Genomic DNA, 19,574 nt, shown 5'->3' with positions numbered 1-19,574 from the left:
TAAAAATTCTGACTGTGGCTGTGAGGGAAGCCTCTCTACATAGCATCTGCAAAATCTTAACAGGTTTGCTTTGGTTGTACGTAGCCTGTTTTTAATCTGAGTGCGCTTTCTTTTTTTGTGCTCAAAAGATGGCTTGAATTCCTGGAGTTGTGAGGAAATTTCGTAGAAGATATCTCACTCCAAAATTTGAGCCATTTATAGCTGTTGGGAGATAGCAATATTCATGGTGAGGATGAAGGACAGACAAATACTAGGCCAATAGACAAATACAAACATTGACAAAAAGTGGTGGAGCCAAACAATATTAGCAACTGTAGGAAACATTTTTTGCAAAATCTCCCTAGCACAAAGAAGGCTAATGTGAGACTCATTTCTACGGGCAGGTGTTTTCATAACAATTAACATTTGGGCAAGGTCATGACTTGTATGCACTAGAACTCTGAAGCTTGAGGGTAGATGAAAAGGGAGGAGAACATTATCTGTAAATGGGTAATCTTTGTACAGCTCTGTAAAGCTGTACAGAACTTTGCTATATTGATAACAATTTCGGGACAGAGCATGTAACTTGATGCATACCCAATCGCTAGACAGAAGTTAAGGTCTCTTTGCTAGTGATTAAAAGAGGCTTATTGGGGTGGGAGAGGAGGGTAGGTAAGTAACTGATTTGTGATAGCAAAATACAAAATAAGTGCCAAAAATAACTCCAGAAAACAATATTTTTAACTTTGTATAAAAACTTCTGTTTTCCAAAAACCTTGTAATGGTGTCTCTTTGATAGATTTCGGAGTGCAGTTGGAGGAGTTCCTAAAATTTTAGAGACATTCTTTTCTTCCTTATTGCAGGGATATGCTCCACCACCAAAAAATGGAATTGAGCAGAAGCGACCCGGCCGCCCATTGAATATTACATCTCTAGTTAGATTATCATCAGCAGTACCAAATCAGATCTCCATTTCTTGGGCATCTGAAATTGGAAAGGTAAACTATGTTCTTTGAAGTATGAGAATAACCTGACTCAGTATTACTCCTTCCTGATTGTTGCTGACCAGAGATGTGCTAACATATGTTGCCTGTACTCCTTCACTGTAAAGATTTCAACTCTCTTCCCATCCAGTAGCTTGCTGGGAAGAAAACATTTATCTTAGAAGCTTTAATAAAAAGTTAAATAGTTTGCAAGAATGTAGGGCTTGCAGAAAAGTTCCATAGAGCGTGTGCATGATTAATGACTATAGGAGAAAACCTGGTGCCATTGAAGTCAATGGCAAAACTCCAATGAGTTCAGCAGTGCCAGCATTTCACCTGAAACTTATTAAAGTAAAACAATAATATAAAAGGCTTCAGAATTCCTTCAGAGAACAATTTTTTTTATTTTTCACTGTTTGTAGTGAGATGAATTATAAAAATGACTAGAAATGAGAGGAACTTGCCATTTCCTAACTTGATATAGTTTGTGACAAAGAAAATGCTCTGTAGCATGAGTCTTCTATGAGGCAGCTGGCCATTAAGATCAGTAAGAGAAGTCAGTGGGCACAGGAGCAGACATTTTGAAAAGGACCAGACATGCCTTGTCTCCAGCCACCCTCATACAGACATGCGTTTGAGTTTCCTATTTTCTACCCGAATGCTGTTCATTTTTAAGTAATGTTTTCATGAAACCAATTTTAATTTCACAATTAGTAAATAAAAGAAATTACTTGAAAATAGCTAGGTCTCCAGTTTTTCTCTCACTAAGTTCAGTGGCACTGCTCATGATAAAACTGAGCATGTGCATAATTATCTGTGGTTATAATGAGCAGCATATCATCCTCTGTTGCAAATGGAGCCTGGTCCCTCAAGGGGCTGAGTGACTTCAGGGTGGGTGGAGAGGAAGAGACTCAAAGTAATTCTCTCCTTTCCCTAGTTTCCATTTTTCTAAGGGAGCTGTGGTATACCTTTTAATTTATATAAGCTTTAATTGTTTCTAGTGGAAAAGAGTATTTTGAACTCCAGGTGGCAGGGAGGTTCACACCCACCCACTCAAAGCAGCTCTAGAAAATCTCACTTTCTTTTGAAAATGCAAAGGCCACTGTCAAGTAATTTAGGTTTTAAGATTTTTTTTTTTAAAAGAGACCTGTATTAATAGAACTGTTTTCATGATCCTTTTTAAAAATTCAAACGAAAACTGTTTTAGAATTGAAACATTCATCTTCACTGTGTGCGCAGTTCAGGTATTAAAGCATTCTACCCATGCATAGAAACCAGAAAAATGGATTAGTTTATTTTCACTGCCTGTGATGAAAGTGGAGTGCAATAAGTTAGCAACATAAATTGTGTAAAGTAAAATGAGACTAGGAGCTGCTGAAAGATGAGGCTTTTTTAAAAAACAAAACACTGCAAGTGGAAAAAGAGGGAGTCAGCCATACAAAGTTATAGACTCATGTAAAGTTTTCATGGAGAAGACAAATAAGCAAAAAGAGCAGACTGAGTTTGAGCTATGCCACAAAAAAAAAGTGTGCTTACGGTGAGTTTGTTAACTTACATTAGCTAATGTAAGTTAAAGTAGCAATGAAGACATGACAGCTTAAGTTGCTACCTCAAGTTACAAGCAGAGTTGCCATGTCTTTATTGCTTATTTTAACCCAAGTTAATACATTTATTTGTAGTGTAGACATACTTTCAAGAGGCTAAAGGGAACAAGGGTGTTTTAGAAAAAAATGCATTAGAGGAAAAATTAGTTCCAAAAGGAGTTTGATTTTAATAAAGGAGGGAAATCGATGGCTGAAAAGGTTGATACTGAATTTGCTTTTTAAAATGTCTTTGACAAGAAAGCTAAAGGAAAGAGTTCGGACAACTAGGAGGTGAGGAGGACCATATTAAAATGGCTATTGATAAAGAGCAGGTAAGGGATACTTGAAAAATTTCAAGATCTATAATTTAGTTGGTCTGGAAGATAGTCGCCCTGTGATTATTAAATGAAGTTAGCAAGGAACTTGCTGTATGACTGACACTTCAGTTTTCCCAACTTTAGAACTGGTGAGATGCCAGAAACATGTAGTATCTTTACTCAAAAAAGGAACATGGTTTGATCCTGACAACTACATTCTGTAAAATAAATATTAGAGAGGAAGACAACCTGTAATCGATTCCCTCATTCCGCATCTACGTGAAGCCTGTGGGAAAGCTGATTAGACAACTTAGGTCTAATGACATTATAGCCCATCTCATTTCAAACATACTACAACTGATGCTAAACGCATCAAGCCATCTGCATAGCAACATGGATTGCTGCAGATACATCAATGCGGTATTCTCTGTGCACTGGTTCCCAAGGCTCCTTTGTGCAAAGTGCGAAGTACTCCGACACTGAAGCCTGTGGGACTACTTATAAGATGTAATCTAAGCACACGGTGAAGTCCTTTGCTCGATCCAAGTCAGAGTGCTCAACATCTTGCCGGATTGAGCCCTGAATTCAGTAGTCTGGTCCAAGGTCTCTGTCATGAAATTAGGAACCTTTCATGGTATTGATCCTAGCTTCTGAGAAATCCCCTCCCTCAGTGATCATAACCTCCCACAATAGCTACATTCAACAGTGATAAATCTGTTAACTGATAGTGGAAGCCTTGTGAATGCAGAACTTTCACAGGAGCTGGATGGATCTACACTGTGGAACTTGTGCCTGCAAGAGATGAGTATGATCGCAGACTGCTTTAGATCTCATTCAAAAACTCTCTTCTTCCCCCCACCACCGGCTTCCCTCAGTCTCCTCACATGCATGTAGACAACTTTTGTGCACCCAGACATAACTATTCCTCCAACAGGCTTCAGAGGAAGAAATGTTGTTGTTTTTGTTTCTATTTTTTAAATACTTAGGAGTGTTTCTGTATTTAAATAGGCACTCTGATACTACAGTGATGAGAGCCATAAGACCATAGCTAAAAGGAAAGAAAAGTGGCTGTGAAGAACTGTAAACAAAGGGTTATAAGCAGCACATTTTGTTGGAGGGGAAGTGTCTTTTGGGGGTACTGTAGTATCTTAATCTTCATCGGTGATCTGAAAGAAGTGATAAGTGAGTTAATGAAATGAGCAGATGGTATGAATTAAGGAGCAGTGGTAAACACCAGTGAGGACCGAAAATTGCAAACTGAGATCTGATTTAGAAAATATAAGGAAGGAAAAATAGACCAAAACAGATCAATAATGGAGAAACCTCAAAAGTAGTAATGGAACAAGTATACACTAGACTAGGCTTGATTTTGCTATATGATACAGTAGTAAATAGACCAATACCTTCACATGTATGGCAAAAAGTTGTATCATATCACAGGAAGGTAATAGGTGTGACCACACCTGAAATAGTGTGCTCTGTTCTGAGTTTGACCAAAAAGATGGTGACAAATTGGAGGGAGTTCAGAGGAGAGCATCTAAAGTTATTTGAGGCCAAGAGTGCTTAATTTGCAGGAAGAGCAAGTTAAATATTGTTTCATTCATTTGAGTGACAGTTATGTGTGGGATATGCCTTCTAACATTGCCTTCTAACATAAATAACAAGAACAGGTGGAGGTGGTGTTTGACCTCGTAAAAGGAAGTATAACTGGGAGTACAGGGTTGCAGGTAAGAAGGGGAAATCTTAGGGTAAATCGGGGAAAATTTTCTGATGGTGAGATCTGTAGTACTGAGGAATAGTCTTTCAATTGAAGTATCGGAGTCCAGTTCTTGTAATCCAATTTAGACTATGCAAGATGTTAATAACTGTACTATAGAGAACTATTGCACACTGGAGGTAGGATAGAAGAAATTAAATCTATCTCTACATTATTACTCTTTCCCTGAAGCAAACTCCCGTCTTGAGCTCTGATCCACTCTACTACTGGTATTGGAGATGTCTAGACATATTACTCTCCTGCAGTTGTTCATTTGGGAGCCTGCTAAAGAGATGTGGGAGAAAGTAATAGCGTTAGAATTAGTCTGAAATGTGCACTAATAATGATTATGTGGGCAGGCATGTGCTTTTGTATAAACAGTTTTATATTCTGTTTTGGGTTATATTCTGGACACCTTTTGAGATACCTACCATAAAACTGACAAACACATGACTTGACATTTGGCCAAGTTCTCTGTTGGTGTAAGAGGGTGGAACTTTATGAAGAGGTGCACTATCTTGAACCAATTGTGAATTTATCCCACTGATTGCAATAGCTTCAAACTTTGGTCAGCAGACTAATAAATGGTTTTACTTAGTGCAGAAATGGAATTTCTTCCTATCATTAATCTATAGAAATATTTCAAAAAGGTTTGACCATTTGTTTTGTTGAACTAACGGAGAATTGATTTACATTTAATTCTACTAGCATATTTAAATAATCTTACTATATTGTGAGGTATGTCTGTTACTGCATGAAATAAAATTGGTGTCTTTCAAAATAAAAGGCAGGGAAACTTTTCCATCCTTAATCATATTTTTCTTTCTTTGTAGAACTACTCCATGTCTGTATATCTTGTTCGGCAGCTCACTTCAGCCATGCTTTTGCAGAGGTTAAAAATGAAAGGTATCAGAAACCCAGACCATTCCAGAGCACTAAGTAAGTTGGTTGAATGTTTCTAATTTGTTGCTTTTTAAAAAAAAAATCTAGAATTGGTGAAAGGTACCAGATTTACAGAAGTCTTCTATCCCCAGTAGAGAGAGAGCTTGCACTGCTTCTGCTCATTCCAGACCATGTGGGAACACCTACTCAGGGCCTGGACACTCTCTTCTGATATTGCTAAGAGCACCTCTGCAGTGGTGGGCTGTAAAATGTAGCACTTGTGTTGACATCAGTATCCATTAATCTCTCCACATGTATGAGGTGCCGTTCACCTTCCTGTGAAGTTTAAAGACTTTTTTGGAGGCCCCCTTCAAAGGTTGTATTTGATTCAGTCTATATATAGGTTAGGGCCTGCAAACACCACTGTGCCTAGTGCTAACTGCTGTGGGTCATCGGTGGGATTACTCTTGATGTCAGTAAGTACTCTGCCTTCCAGTGTTTGCAGGATTGGGCCTTAAGATAGGAAATCAATGCAAATTTGATAACTTGCTGCAAGCAGATTTCCTAGCTTCTCAATTTAGATGGCTTTACGTGAAAATTAAACCATATATTAATGAGTATCTACTCAAACACCTGAGTGGTAAGAATGGCATTTTTAAAAATGGTTATGTAATATAATTTAAATTGTTTTTTTCATTGTACTAGTTAAAGAAAAGCTGACTGCCGATCCTGATAGCGAAATTGCCACAACCAGTTTGCGGGTATCTCTGATGTGTCCTGTAAGTAAAGTTGTGAAGTATAATATGCAATTAAATTTTGGGGGGAATCATTCTTTTTGTTCATCTTAAATTCAAAGTAGGATTATTTGTAAAAAGAAGCCACAACTGAGAACTTTATAAAATAGCTTTTGCTGTAAGAGGAATTTCTATAATCTAGTAAGTGGTATGTTGTTTAAATACAAACAGTCAACAAGTTAGAACATAAAAGTTCTGTGAGAGCATCCAGTGCAACATACTTGATCATGTGTACCTCTCAAGACCCTTTAAACAAGAGAGGAAGTGTTATCATCTCTTCCCCTCCCCTTACCCCCCCCTCCCTTTTTTTTTAAGAGGGTGAAACTGAGGCATTAAAAATTGACATAACTCATCTAGAGTTTCTCAGCAGATAAATGGCAGAGCTGGAAGTAGAAATTAGATCCCCTGACTCAAATGTTCTACTTGCCACCTTTTTATAAGAATTAAGCCAACTCTTGATCACTTTGTCACTGAATATTACCCAAGCATAAGACCGACAAATAACTTTGGGATTCTCTTTCAGCCTATTTAGATTGAAATCATGCAGGAAATAATGCTTCAAGTCTGTAGTAGTGTAATCTTTTTAACAAGAACGCGATGCCTGGGAGTCAGAACTCTTTTATTCCTGGCTCAGTCATGATTTGTTTGTGTGACTGTGACCAGCTGAGTGATCTGCTTTGTTCTTCAGTTTACCCATATAAAGTGGGTATAATACCAATTCAGAAGTCAGACTTCACTAATCGGTGTTCATAAAGCACTTTGAGATCCTGGGATAAAAGGTACAAAATATTATGACTGCTGCAAACATTTTACTATAATATAATTTTAGCAATAGAACACAGACATAGGGCCAGCACAATCTGCTATTAAAAATGCCTGTGCTGGGCCTTGACATTTAGAAACATTGGTTTTGCCTCTGTGAATGACATAATCCTATATTCTTTCTGCACATGCAACTCCTGTTGATTTTGATAGGATTTATAGGCATACCAGGACCTTGGGATTGGGCACTTTATTTAAGAACAGAAAACCATTCTTATCCCGTGATTGGTTTATTTCATTGTTATCTCTGAAAATGTATTTCGGTTCCCTCTTGTCTGTCATGGTGATACTTGTTTCTATTGCATCTTCCTGCAGCTGGGAAAAATGAGACTGACAATCCCATGCCGTGCTGTTACCTGCACACATCTGCAGTGTTTTGATGCTGCTCTTTACCTACAAATGAATGAAAAGAAACCCACCTGGATTTGTCCTGTCTGTGACAAAAAGGCAGCTTATGAGAGTTTAATATTAGATGGGTAAGAGATTGAGTTTTTCATTTAGCTGTTTTTACAGTAGTTCTGTATCTTAGAATATGAATATAGCAAGTACAAATCTATGCTATGCTTTCAACATTGAGATTTTCAGTTTCTGGCTATCTTATTTCAATGTTACTTTATTTCCTTGAATATTCAGAGATGTCAATGCCAGACAGGACCATTTATGATCATCTAAGCTCACCTTTTACATAACACCAGACCATAGAGCCTCCTCCATAATTCCTGCATCAAGCCTATAACTTCTGTTTGAGCTCTAGCAGATCTCTTGGAAACACATCAGTCTTGACTTACACATCAAGTGATGGAGAATCCACCATGTCACTAGGTGTTTACATAGGCAGGCTGTACTCTGAAATCTTTGCATGGAATTGGACCGTAAAATATTCTGTAACTGTTTAAATCAGTGTCAAGCATTTATTCCAAGGCTATAATTTTATCTTTAATCCCTATTACTCCCCTGAAAAGGTTCATAAATACCAATAATGCTCCCCAAGTGGAGTGGGTGTAGGCTGTGGTATTCTGAACAGACTTGAAATCCATTGAGAAGGACCGCTGTAGCGGTGTGATTGTAGAGTAATGTTGTAATACTCCAGGTAGATGAATTTTTTTTTTTTCTCCATAGCTTCCTTGGTGTAATTCACACTCCATCGTAGCTGGCTTTTAACTTCATTACTTCTGATTTAGCTCAGGACTTCAAACAAAACTACAGCAAGTCAACTTTATTTTCCAGGCTCTTTATGGAAATCCTTAATGAATGTTCAGATGTGGATGAGATTAAATTTCAAGAAGATGGTTCTTGGTGTCCTATGAGGCCTAAGAAGGAAGCTCTGAAAGTGTCCAGTCCTCAATGTACCAAAATAGAAAGTATGTATATTTTGGATACTGAATATCAAACAGATAAAAATATCCAAACATTATTGACTCTTGGATGTAATGAGGATAACCCTTTTTTAGCTACCAGCAAAGAGTTTGAGGGCTTAGTATCCTGGCCCTTCACCCATTTAGATTTTAAAAGAACATCCCTTTCTCTCTCAAAATATTCTTTTTTTTTTTTTGGGAAATGGACTGTTCATTATCACTGGGAGAGGCCTAAGAAGCAGTTTGTTCCCCTCGGTTAACACAGAGATGCACTGGATGATCCAGGTCTTTCTGGGGCTGGTCTTCACTATGGTGCTAAATCGGCACCAGTGTGATTGTTTCAGTGGCGTCAATTTAGTGGGTCCGCTGAAGACATAAGTCAATGGGAGAGCGCTCTCCCAGCGACATAATATGGTGTAGACACCGCAGGAAGTTGATGCAAGTTGCATCACTTGGGGGTGGTCTTTTTACATCCCTGAGTGACATAACGTACATCGACTTAGGCGGTAGTGTAGACAAGGCCTTTGTAGTTCCCAATCTTTGGTGCAAGGAGTAGAAATCCCAAGGTTGTTTCTGAATTCTGATCTCATATATAGAGGCCAGAAGGGCAATGTTTCAGTTCAGTAGGGTAGAATTTGAGAAGCTATTGGTACCATAAATGGAAATGGCTTATGTTAACATTGCTTAAACAATCATGCTTCTTCTTTAGGTTCCAGTGTTGTCAGCAAACCATGTTCTGTGACAGTGGCCAATGAAGTAAACAAGAAGAAAGTAGATGTTATCGACTTGACAATAGAAAGCTCTTCTGATGAAGAGGAAGATCCTCCTGCCAAAAGGAAATGCCTGTTTATGTCTGAAACACAAGGAAGCCCAACCAAAGGGTTTGTTAATTTTAAAATTAGTTGTTGTTCTGTAGTGTCTCAGATAAGCTAACATGTGGATGGACTTGTAAATATCTCTTCTGTATGCAGTTCCAAATTTCCACATCAGAACTTCTGTTAGGCTGTTTCTTGCAGAAGGCTATATGAATATATGGTATCTTCATACAGGTGATTATTTTCTATAGTTTTACATCACACAGATATTTGCCATCACTTACTGTGTATGCAGTAATGTACTCCCTTGGTGTGATAGCTGTGGCGGTGGGGGTTCCCTGTGCAAAATGCTAATGCGTTTCTGCTAAACTAGCTTTCATTTAAGGGTTGAAAATACCACAAATAGTAAAGGGCCTGCCTCCTGAAATCTTGTAGTGCTGTTTTATTGATATGCTGAAGTCCAGCATGTCAGCCTTGGAAGGGAAACACTATACTGTGTTGAATCAACTCCTAGATTTTTCCTTCCAAAGTCTGTATGCAGCTGAATTTCTTAAACCTGATCATCAGCCAGAAGAGAGACAGAAAACACTGTGTGAGAGAGGAAAGTTAAGTGGGATAGAAGAAGAAACAATGGGAGTTAAGGACCAAAAAAACCACCATCACCCCAGAAGATTGGCGAAGATGGCAAAAAAGCCATCCTGCTAAAAATAAGAAGGCCATATTCACTCCTGGTACAATTCTGTTCCTTAAGTAGAGTTACAAGGGGGATGATTTTGTTCAGTGGCTCTTGTTGGGCACAGTCAGAAGTGCTGCTTTCTAAAAGTTCTCTTCTCACCATCTCCATGTTTTTCCCAGATAGACACAGGATTCCTAACTTCCAGTGAAGTTACTTACCATTACCAACATTTTTCTCTTCTGGGTCCCTCCCATTTTTTTACATCACTCAACTGCAGTCCCTGACTATAACTTCCCATCAGGGCTTTTCAGTTGGAGTACTTTGGGGGCCTGAGAGACTTTTAGATACCCATCTAAAGAAGGGGAGTATTTGTTAGTCTGACCATTATTGCAGCTGAGCATTGCTCCACCAACCCATTCCAGAGGGTCATCCTTCTGGCATTACTGACTGATCGCGATCAAATTTCCTACAACATTTGAATCACAGCATAGTCACTCATGTCTTTCCTCAAGTAAATTCTTCACCCCATGCCCAAAACTTACTGCTTTTCTCCCTTCTTTCACCTGATGAAGTATTGAGCATGCCCTGTTCACACTGCAGCAAGGGGTGTTACTGCTCTTTTGCAAGTCTATAGATGAAATTACTTTTCATAGATTTCCAGTGGTGACCCTCTTTGCATTCCCATCACTTGTTGTGAGAGTAGCAAAGGAGTCAGACTTCTTCCTCTCTCGGTACTGATTGCAAATGTAAATAGTTCTAAATATCTTAAGGAAAGAACAGGTTTAATAATAACCTCCAATGCCAATGACTTCCTTTCATAGTGCTGCTGCCACCACTTTGTGGCAAGATGGGTGCAACCAGCCATATGTTTGTCCTATGTTGGTCTGAAGTATTTCTGTCTGTTTTCTGAGCACAAAAACATCAGCTCTACTTCTGTAGAATTAAGATGTCTTGTAGGCCATATTTTCAGTGTCTAGAAATGTGTGCATTGTGGCATGTTTCGTGTGTAAATTTTTATTGCTGACCGGGGTTACAAAAATCTTCAAATATTTTAGGGGATAGTTGGCCCAGTGAATTACTGTACTATCTTGGACCTTTTGGAGAGCTGAATTTAACTCTTGCTTTAAGTTGTGAATGAAGATGAGTTTGGTCTTTTCATACCATACATTGGTAAGAGAGGACTGATAAATGCTGGACCAACTTTGTGGCACTAGAGATCAGCATTGAGAAACATGGGCGTAGCGATATGTGGGGAAGCTTAAACAAGTGCCAGCTTGTTCGTGGCTCCAGCTAGTTCTCAGTTCCTCACTTCCCCAGCATACTTAATTCACTTACAAATAACCATTTATATTCCTGGATGATAGTGTTTATAAAGACTGAAGCACTGTACTTTGTTTTAATGCCAACTTGCTCCTATGTCACAGCTGCTGTTGAGAGCCAAGATACGTTCATGTTATAATGAAGACTGTTATGAAAGAGGAGATTAGAGTGGAATACTGTGTAGTGAGTAGCCACACTATAGTTGTGTTGTAACATAGTGACCTTGTGAATGAGAATGCACTGTGGTGCAGACTTTCTCTCCTCTTAACTAACAGCCAGATTGTTTGTTTGTAATTTCCCATGCTGTTTAAAACAGGGTTCTCATGTATCAGCCATCTACTGTAAGAGTGCCCAGTGTGACAACGGTTGATCCTGCTGCTATTCCTCCTTCATTAACAGACTACTCAGTACCATTCCACCACTCACAGATATCCAGTATGTCATCAGACTTGCCAGGTAGGTGGTGGTGAATTTTTTTTTTAACATAGTCCAACATTCTAATAACTAATGAAGTATTGCCTTACTGAGCCAGATTATACTGAGTGCTGCACTGATGCTACACCTAAACAAGAACAGTGAAAGCAGGTCACGAGGGTGTCTTTCCACACTCAGATTCCAGTTGTATAGCTTCCAAAATGGTGACGTCAAAAACATTGCTCTAATGAGCACAAACTCAAGTTTGTGTGTTTTGGTAAATCAGCTAGAGGAGAAGTCTCTTACTGTGATGGATTAGGTTTTATTAGTGTGATCCTGGCTGATGTGCTTCAAAAACACAAGAAAGGAAGAGTAAGCATCTAAAATTGTGACAGCTCACCTCAACCTTATCTTGCCTCCTAGAAAAGGAGAGAAACTTTTTACCTCTATCTAGCTGATTGAGGTTTATTCCTAGTGTGACTCTGTCTGGCCTAGGAAAAAGGTTAAGGTGTGAGCTGCAATGTGTAAGCTCTGACCTCTGTTGCCTTTTTTTATCTAGACATATCCTAAATGCCTATGATGCATTCTTCAACACTGCTGCTAATAGCAATCAGAAGGTGGGAAATGGTGGTATTTTCTATCCTTGCTCTCTACAAGAATGCTGTTTGTGAGGATTCTTGGGATTCTTTCTACCTACACTAGTACACAGAGCCTTGGAAAATGGTTTCAGCCAACACCCACCCCTTTTCCTGACCTGTCAGTGTCCTCCCTGCTGCACTTGTGCTTTTTTTTTTTTTTTTTTTTTTTTCCTGTTCCAGCCCCCACCTGGATGATGGCATCGGGATAAATCTCCTCCTCTGTGTTTCACTGTGCTCTCTGGTTTTTATTGCTCCTTCCCTCCCAACATGCCTCCCTTAAGAAAACCCAGTATCTTTGTGTAGAATATTCAGAAAAGCCTTCAGTTCATCTTTAATTCTCTCCTTACGGTTAAAGTGAACTAAAGTTCTAGAATTTCACAATGAGTTGTGGATCCCTTATTGCTGTAGAGAAATCTCTTGAAACAAATCTCCCATCCATTTTTCTCAGCGGGTGGGGGGAGAGACAGCCTGCTGGTGAGGGAACACCATTGCCTAGATCCAGTTGGAGGCGAGGGCTGGCTGGCAAGGGAGGGAGTAGGAGGTGAGTTCTACAGTAGCCCATTCCATTCTCTATTCTTTTCTTTCTTTCTGTCAATATGGGGAAGTCAAGGCCAGGATTTTCAAAAATACAAGACTAAAGTCTCTCTCTAGCATTGGTAGGCTTCTGTTTTTGAAACTTCTACCCTAAATGCTTAAGCACTGAAGGTGTATAAGATGGAAGAAATTCAGTCACTGCCCCTTGAAGCTTGTAGTTTGAACTGCTTCTCCATTCCTAATGTTTCCAGACTGCTTCAACACCATAGGGATGATGATAGAAGTGTTTCCTTGCTGGCTGCCATTGGATGGAGGAGAGGCCTGCTGTTTGGTCGTGGACTTACTTCTCTACAGCATGCTTAATATTATGACACACTTTATGTCCAATTGATAAGTTACGGTCACATAGTGAATCTTGTGCTATGCTAGACTTGCATAGATGAGGAGGTAGCTAACTGGAGATAATGCAAGTGTATGCAACTATGTTAAAATCACCCCAGTATATCCAGTGCCTTGCATAATGACAGGTTTCAGAGTAGCAGCCGTGTTAGTCTGTATCCGCAAAAAGAAAAGGAGGACTTGTGGCACCTTCGAGACTAACAAATTTATTTGAGCATAAGCTTTCATGAGCTGTAGCTCACGAAAGCTTATGCTCAAATAAATTTGTTAGTCTCGAAGGTGCCACAAGTCCTCCTTTTCTTTTTCCAGTATATCCAGTGAATCGCCATCATTGCTGTACCTTCGCTGTAGGGGGGAAAACACCCACCTTGTAACTAGACAACTTTATTTTTCCTGGCTCCTAATAATTTGAGACTGGTGTTATCACATGTCCTTCACTAAGTACTCTATAGCTAACACTAAGCAATTTAACTATGATAAAACGTTTCTTGAAGCTGTACAACTCTTGATAACAGAGGAGACAACATTAATCTCTTATCTTTCTAGGTTTGGATTTTCTTTCACTAATCCCAGTTGATCCACAGGTATGTTTCCTGGCTGCACTGATGTCTTTTAATTTTTTAAGTGTTTTTGTTTTTCATGGTTACACACTTCAGAAAAATGAATTGCAAACTATCCGGACTAGTTGGGAGGTCCGATTAGTCAGGAATCCTTCTCAAACAGTGGTTAGTACCAAACATTGAGAGGAAGGCACAAAGCATCCCATGATAGACCAGTATAGAATAACTTTTCAATAAGGGAAGACTCCCTCTCTCCCCTCCCCCCAAATCCTCAGGTAGGTAGGTAGCTAGTGTCCTTTTCCCAGAAACATGAAAGTTTCCATCCCTTTATAACTTAACTGACTCTAGGTAGGGTATCAGACCTATTACAGTCCAGTCCCCTGCTTAGGTAGGAGGCTGTATCAGATATTAAATGGATACTAAACTTGATCTTGATCTTAATTAAATGGCCAAGACAAGAATAGGATTTGAGACAGGTTATGATCCTCTCCTGAGCTTTCAGGACAACTGTCATCTGTCCAGTCCTTGGAGAAAAAGGAAGTACTTACTGTTGCTGTGTCCGATAGTACTTTGTGTGTCAGATGGGCAGGGGCATGTGCAGGAATTTAAATGTGAACACTTTTGGAGGGACAGTAAACACGCACAAATGACAGGTTTAGGTGGACCCCTGCCCCATTTCTCGCAGTGCCTCTAGTGGGGATGCCCAGCAGTAAGGAAGCAGCACCTCCCCCTGCAGCCTGTGCAAGGAGGAAGCAGCAGGGCACCTGGTCACAGGCTCTTCCTCTTCTTTTCCCCCCCACCGACACAGACACAGCTGCAACCTGCTGCTGCTTCTGTGCTCCTGGAGTCCCAGTGCTGCTGCCTGCTTTGCAGACACAGCTGAGGTAAGTCAGAGGCTGGAGGCAGAGGCAACATGGACTCCTAATAGCAGGGAAGGAGAAGCAGCAGGCTGCAGCTGTAGGGATGTGGGGAGGAGGAGCTCAGCCAGCAGCCCTGCCACTTTCTCCTGGCCCAAGGCTGCAGAAACACAGATGGGGGGGCTCTTGCCCTCTTTTTTTGCATGTCTCTGCAGATGGGCCATATAGCAGGGGACTCTGAGCTGGGGATCCAAAGGCTGCCAAGCTGGGATTGATAGAGACTGTACACACAGGATATAGATTGAATATATTGCTGTAAAGCAACTTCTCCAGCCAATTCAGACATTACAGTCCGATTCCAAACACTTGCTGTGACCTGAGGTCCCAGAGTGGGATGGTTTTGAAGACACCACAACAGTATGAATCCATTTAAAAACTAGTATAGTACGTTTTTAGAGTGCATCAAGTAGGTAAAGACTGAAGATGTTCTGATCCCTTTTGGGTATGGACTCGTTAAAACCTGGTAGAGATTAGTCGTGCCTTAAACATTCCTCGCTGTATCCAGCCATCATAATGCTAGTTTAAAAGGAGCTTCTGCCAAGTCAGGAAACCTATTTCGAATTTGCATGAGTTTAGTTTACAAAAAAAAATGACTATTGCAGCCCATTTGTCATTGGTAAAATGTTCTTAGAGTCAAGTATCTCTTCCTGTTAAGTGGCTGCACTTCAGTGGTATGGATGAAGTGATTCTTGTAGACATAGAATTTGCAAAGCACTCTTGTGTCCTTCAGGATTAAAGCTGCTATGTAAATACAAAGTGATTACACAAATGACAGGAGACCTACTTATACTTGTATATTTGCAAATTATGAGGTAAATTTTCCACTAATGAGATGTCATAGCAACACAAGACCTTGCTACAGCTCTGTACTAAGATTTCACAGTATGCCAGTAAATGTTCTGTAGCATATGTATTAGAAGTAATGAAGTGTTGTTAAAACTAACCTAGCCTTCTCAAATAAATGAGCAGAATATATTTTGTTGCATTCTTTGCTTGCTGTATTCTTGCTTGCTGGTTTGTAAAAGTCTGGTTCTTATTATGCATGTATTATTAGCAAGTTAACTAACTTGTTGTAGGGAAGATGCATCCTCAGAGCTTATTTTCCCTTGTGCAGTTAAGTCTCTTCCTTATCGGCATCATTGTTTGTTTCAAGCAGTACTGTCCTCCTATGTTTTTGGATAGTCTCACTTCAACCTTAACAAGCAGCACCCCAGGCAATATCATCACATCTACCAGCCACCAGGAGAGCAGCACTCACGTTAGTTCTTCAAGCAGGAGTGAGACAGGAGTCATAACCAGCAGTGGGAGCAGCATTCCTGACATCATCTCATTGGACTGAAACGCTGGCAGCAAAAAACTCTAGGAGTAATTGCACAAAGCTGCTCGTCATGACTAGAGAAGGAACTGCAGTGTCTTGGAAGCTATTTTGATATTTATTAAAGAGACAGATTGATTCTGTTGCCTTCTGAAAGTCAAGTAAAACTACATCTACAGTAGGAACTGAAATGATTAGAACTCTTTCACCCCCCTCTCCCCCCCCGTCATAAAATATTTGGAGTAAAAAAGATCCAGTCAGAACAAATGTACTGTTTGGCTTGTTCTGGGGAAACTGACTTTGTTTTGTTGTTGGATGGATTCCTACACAGCAATAATGTATAAAACAACTTTTTTTAAATAAAAAAGGCACTTAACCACTCTAGAATGAAAACAGCATGTGTTTATCCTGGATACAAGAAAAAGGTACAGAAGTCTGCATTGCTGAATTCTTTCACTGCAGCCTGTAATAAACTTCATTTAGAATAAGGAAGGTTTGTGAAATAGCCATGATTTATGCTACACTTGTTTGTTCTTTACATCCTTCTTTCCCCTTCCTCTCCCTTCCATGGGAAAAGAAAAAAAAAATCCTAAATGAGTAAATTGTTTCCAGACTGTGTTGTTCACTTATGAATGCAAATTCTTAAAGTGTTCTTCCTTGTGTATTTTGGAGAAAAACTATGCAAACCCTTCATCATACAGATGTTAATGTGTGCGTTCAATTCATAGCGTAAACGCAACAAACAAACTGCTATGCAGAACCTGGCTTTGATCCTTTAAATTCTGGCCAGGCCTCTTGTATAAGGTGGAAAGTAAAAAAAAAAAACAAAAAAACACTGTTCAGACAATGAAATCCATGTTCTTCCTTCATGTAATTGCCTACCCATACTAGTTCATAAAACTAAACTGTGTCCTTCAGTGCAGCTGTTGGAATCACAGAGTAGTTCCTTATCTGTCTAGTCTGTCTTTAGTCCAGTGCAGGATTGTTCTCTGGGCATATTTGCCAAAGCTTTGTCTAATTGAGCTTTAAATGATACAGAGTACTTGTGGCACCTTAGAGACTAACAAATTTATTAGAGCATAAGCTTTCGTGAGCTACAGCTCACTTCATCGGATGCATTTGGTGGAAAAACCACCAAGCATCCGATGAAGTGAGCTGTAGCTCACGAAAGCTTATGCTCTAATAAATTTGTTAGTCTCTAAGGTGCCACAAGTACTCCTTTTCTTTTTACGAATACAGACTAACACGGCTGCTACTCTGAAACCTTAAATGATTCAAACAGCTTCACCTGCCTTTTTGGCTATTGCACAGTTTGACACTACATTTGGGAAACTTTCTTTACTCTTTCAGCCCATTACTCCTTGTTAAACTTCATGATAGACTAGAGGGTTTCTTTGTTGTGATAATCATCAAACAGGTGTAGACACTGTCCCTGCCTAGCCAAAATATACATATAGGGCCAAATCATGCAAGGTTTCTTAACAGTCCTATTGTGTATAATGTCTAGAAGGGTTTGCTGATCAGACTATAATTATTCTTTCCTCCTAATCCCTCCCTTTAATATTTTTGATCTTTGCCTTCCTCTTCCCTGATATTTTCTTTGGTGGTACCCAGAATTTTACACAGTATTCTATGCATGTTCTCAGTGGTGAATGTTGGAAGGAGTTACAGACCAGGAAAGTGGTAAGAAATGCTTTGCTTTAGAGCTGGAATCTTGGTATTGTCTGTATATCTTGATATTGCAACTTTTCCAAGTATAGTGTTTCTATTGACTATATTTAAAATTCTTCCCCTAACAACTCATTTTCATTCTTTCCTGTCTCTTCCCTAATATCTTTTATTTATTTTTGATACTAGATGAGGAAGTGTTGCATTTAGTTCAGTGTGGTTTATCCCTTCCGAAAGCCGTATTCATGGCACTTGTTACCATAGTATTTGAACTAAGTGTAAATACAGGAGATGTTAAAACAGGGCTTATTTCAGATCTCTTTGCAATCCTCCACTCCCACCCCAAATTATCGGCATTCCTGCTACTTGTAGCTTTTTGTATGCTCTTTCAGCCAGTCTTCAGTTCATGTGAATCTTAATAGTGCATCCCCTACTCTTTTTTTCTGTTGACTTATTAAATGAGCAAGTTTTTTCTGGCATGATTTGTTAATAAAGCCAAGCTGCTTATTGTTTCTAATTTTCTTTAGGGGATTAGTTTTTTCTCTATACTAATGGCATATTTGAAGTAAAAATAGCATAGTCCTGCTAATGTTGAGTCACTAAAGATAAACAATATTTTTAAAAGTTCTCTTGTACTAAGAACACCTGGTACTTTGCAGATGCTGGTATGGATCAGTATTTGTCACACACACTCAGCTTCCCTGGCCCAGGCCAGGTACTAACGATCCAACCAGCCGACTAAATTCAGTGGTGAATCCTGGTTATGTGCCACCTGAGGTATCTTGTGCATATGACAGGTGGAGTAGACATCAGTGACCAAGACTGGCATTCTGATGCAGTGGATCATAAATTAACATGTGAAGCACTAAATTGCAATATGCAATTCTAGAATTTCCTAGTCTGTTGTATCTGCTCAATTAGAAAGAAAGATTTCCTTTTCTCAGAGCAGCAGATAACTGAGGAAACATACTTAAGAATTCCCTATGATCAGATTTGTTCAGTGCTCCCTTCCATTTGAGCAGGGTGGAAGGGTATGCACAGTGTACTTGTGCCTCGTATGCTTGCTTGGAACATCCATACCACCGCAGTGAAATGAAGTGACAAGCTGTCCCCTCACAATTTGAGAACTTTATGCAGAAGGCTTTTGCCAGTGATGCCTGCAATTCTACAGCAACTAGTATAGTCTGTTTTTCGCTTGTTCTCAGAGACAAGTCTAGTGCATTGGCTTCAGTTGCCAGAAGCCAAAGTTGTGTGGTATAACTACCTTAGTCCCAGTCCAAAAAGTGATTTCTGGTTTGACCAGTATAGTTGTGTGAATATTCTTTACAGTATGTAAACCTGGATGGAGGGAGAGCCAAAAGCCCACAACAATCCTTTGACCTGGACTGGATTTGAAGAACTGCCTGTGCAGCAATGAGAAATGGACTTCACCAGCGCATAGCCACAGGACAGATTGTGCCACATCTCCAGGAGTCCCAGCACCAAACATACCCACAAGGCAAAAGGTGGCTTTAAGCCACACTTTTTCTCTCTGTCCAGTGCTTGGTTGGCAGGAAACCTGCTGTGGGCAGGGTATAAATTAGAACTGCCATGGGGATACACTATTATACAAGGGGCTCCAGAGGGCTGCTCTGCAACCAGGGAAAAGAAAAAATGACTCGCCTGACAAACCCACTCCAACTCAGCGCAGCAGGTAACGGTGGGCTGCATCATGGGTGCATGATAGCCAATGTATCCTGACAGACAGAGCTCCCTACAGAGGCTGTAGTAGAAGGGATAATCCCTCAGCTTTCATGCTTTCATCAGTGCTCAGTTTCTCAACAGTACATTCTTTGTGAGAGCCCGAG

At 39.8% G+C, this 19,574-nt stretch overlaps 1 protein-coding gene across 7 annotated transcripts in view; it reads left to right on the top strand.

Annotated features, from left to right (window-relative positions):
* Positions 1–16,400, top strand: part of PIAS2 (protein inhibitor of activated STAT 2) — a 52,677-nt gene extending 36,277 nt beyond the window's left edge. For 2 of the 7 annotated variants that reach the window (XM_038401823.2, XM_038401834.2), the window contains exons 6-14: positions 843–977; positions 5,452–5,557; positions 6,206–6,279; positions 7,432–7,592; positions 8,344–8,477; positions 9,181–9,352; positions 11,599–11,738; positions 13,814–13,851; positions 15,901–16,400. In XM_038401823.2, coding sequence (XP_038257751.1) covers positions 843–977; positions 5,452–5,557; positions 6,206–6,279; positions 7,432–7,592; positions 8,344–8,477; positions 9,181–9,352; positions 11,599–11,738; positions 13,814–13,851; positions 15,901–16,083 — 1,143 coding nt within the window. In that variant the 3' untranslated portion in view covers positions 16,084–16,400. Of the gene's footprint in view, positions 1–842; positions 978–5,451; positions 5,558–6,205; positions 6,280–7,431; positions 7,593–8,343; positions 8,478–9,180; positions 9,353–11,598; positions 11,739–12,255; positions 12,314–13,813; positions 13,852–15,897 lie in introns of all 7 variants that reach the window. The other 5 variants (XM_038401832.2, XM_043514382.1, XM_038401822.2 and 2 more) reach the window with 3 other exon arrangements.
* Positions 16,401–19,574: the final 3,174 nt, after the last annotated feature.

This window comes from Dermochelys coriacea, chromosome 5, assembly GCF_009764565.3.
Source record: "Dermochelys coriacea isolate rDerCor1 chromosome 5, rDerCor1.pri.v4, whole genome shotgun sequence".
NCBI classification, from domain to species: Eukaryota; Metazoa; Chordata; order Testudines; family Dermochelyidae; genus Dermochelys; species Dermochelys coriacea.
The sequence above is the reverse complement of the archived record's forward strand: the minus strand, read 5'-3'. Positions and strand labels throughout refer to the sequence as shown.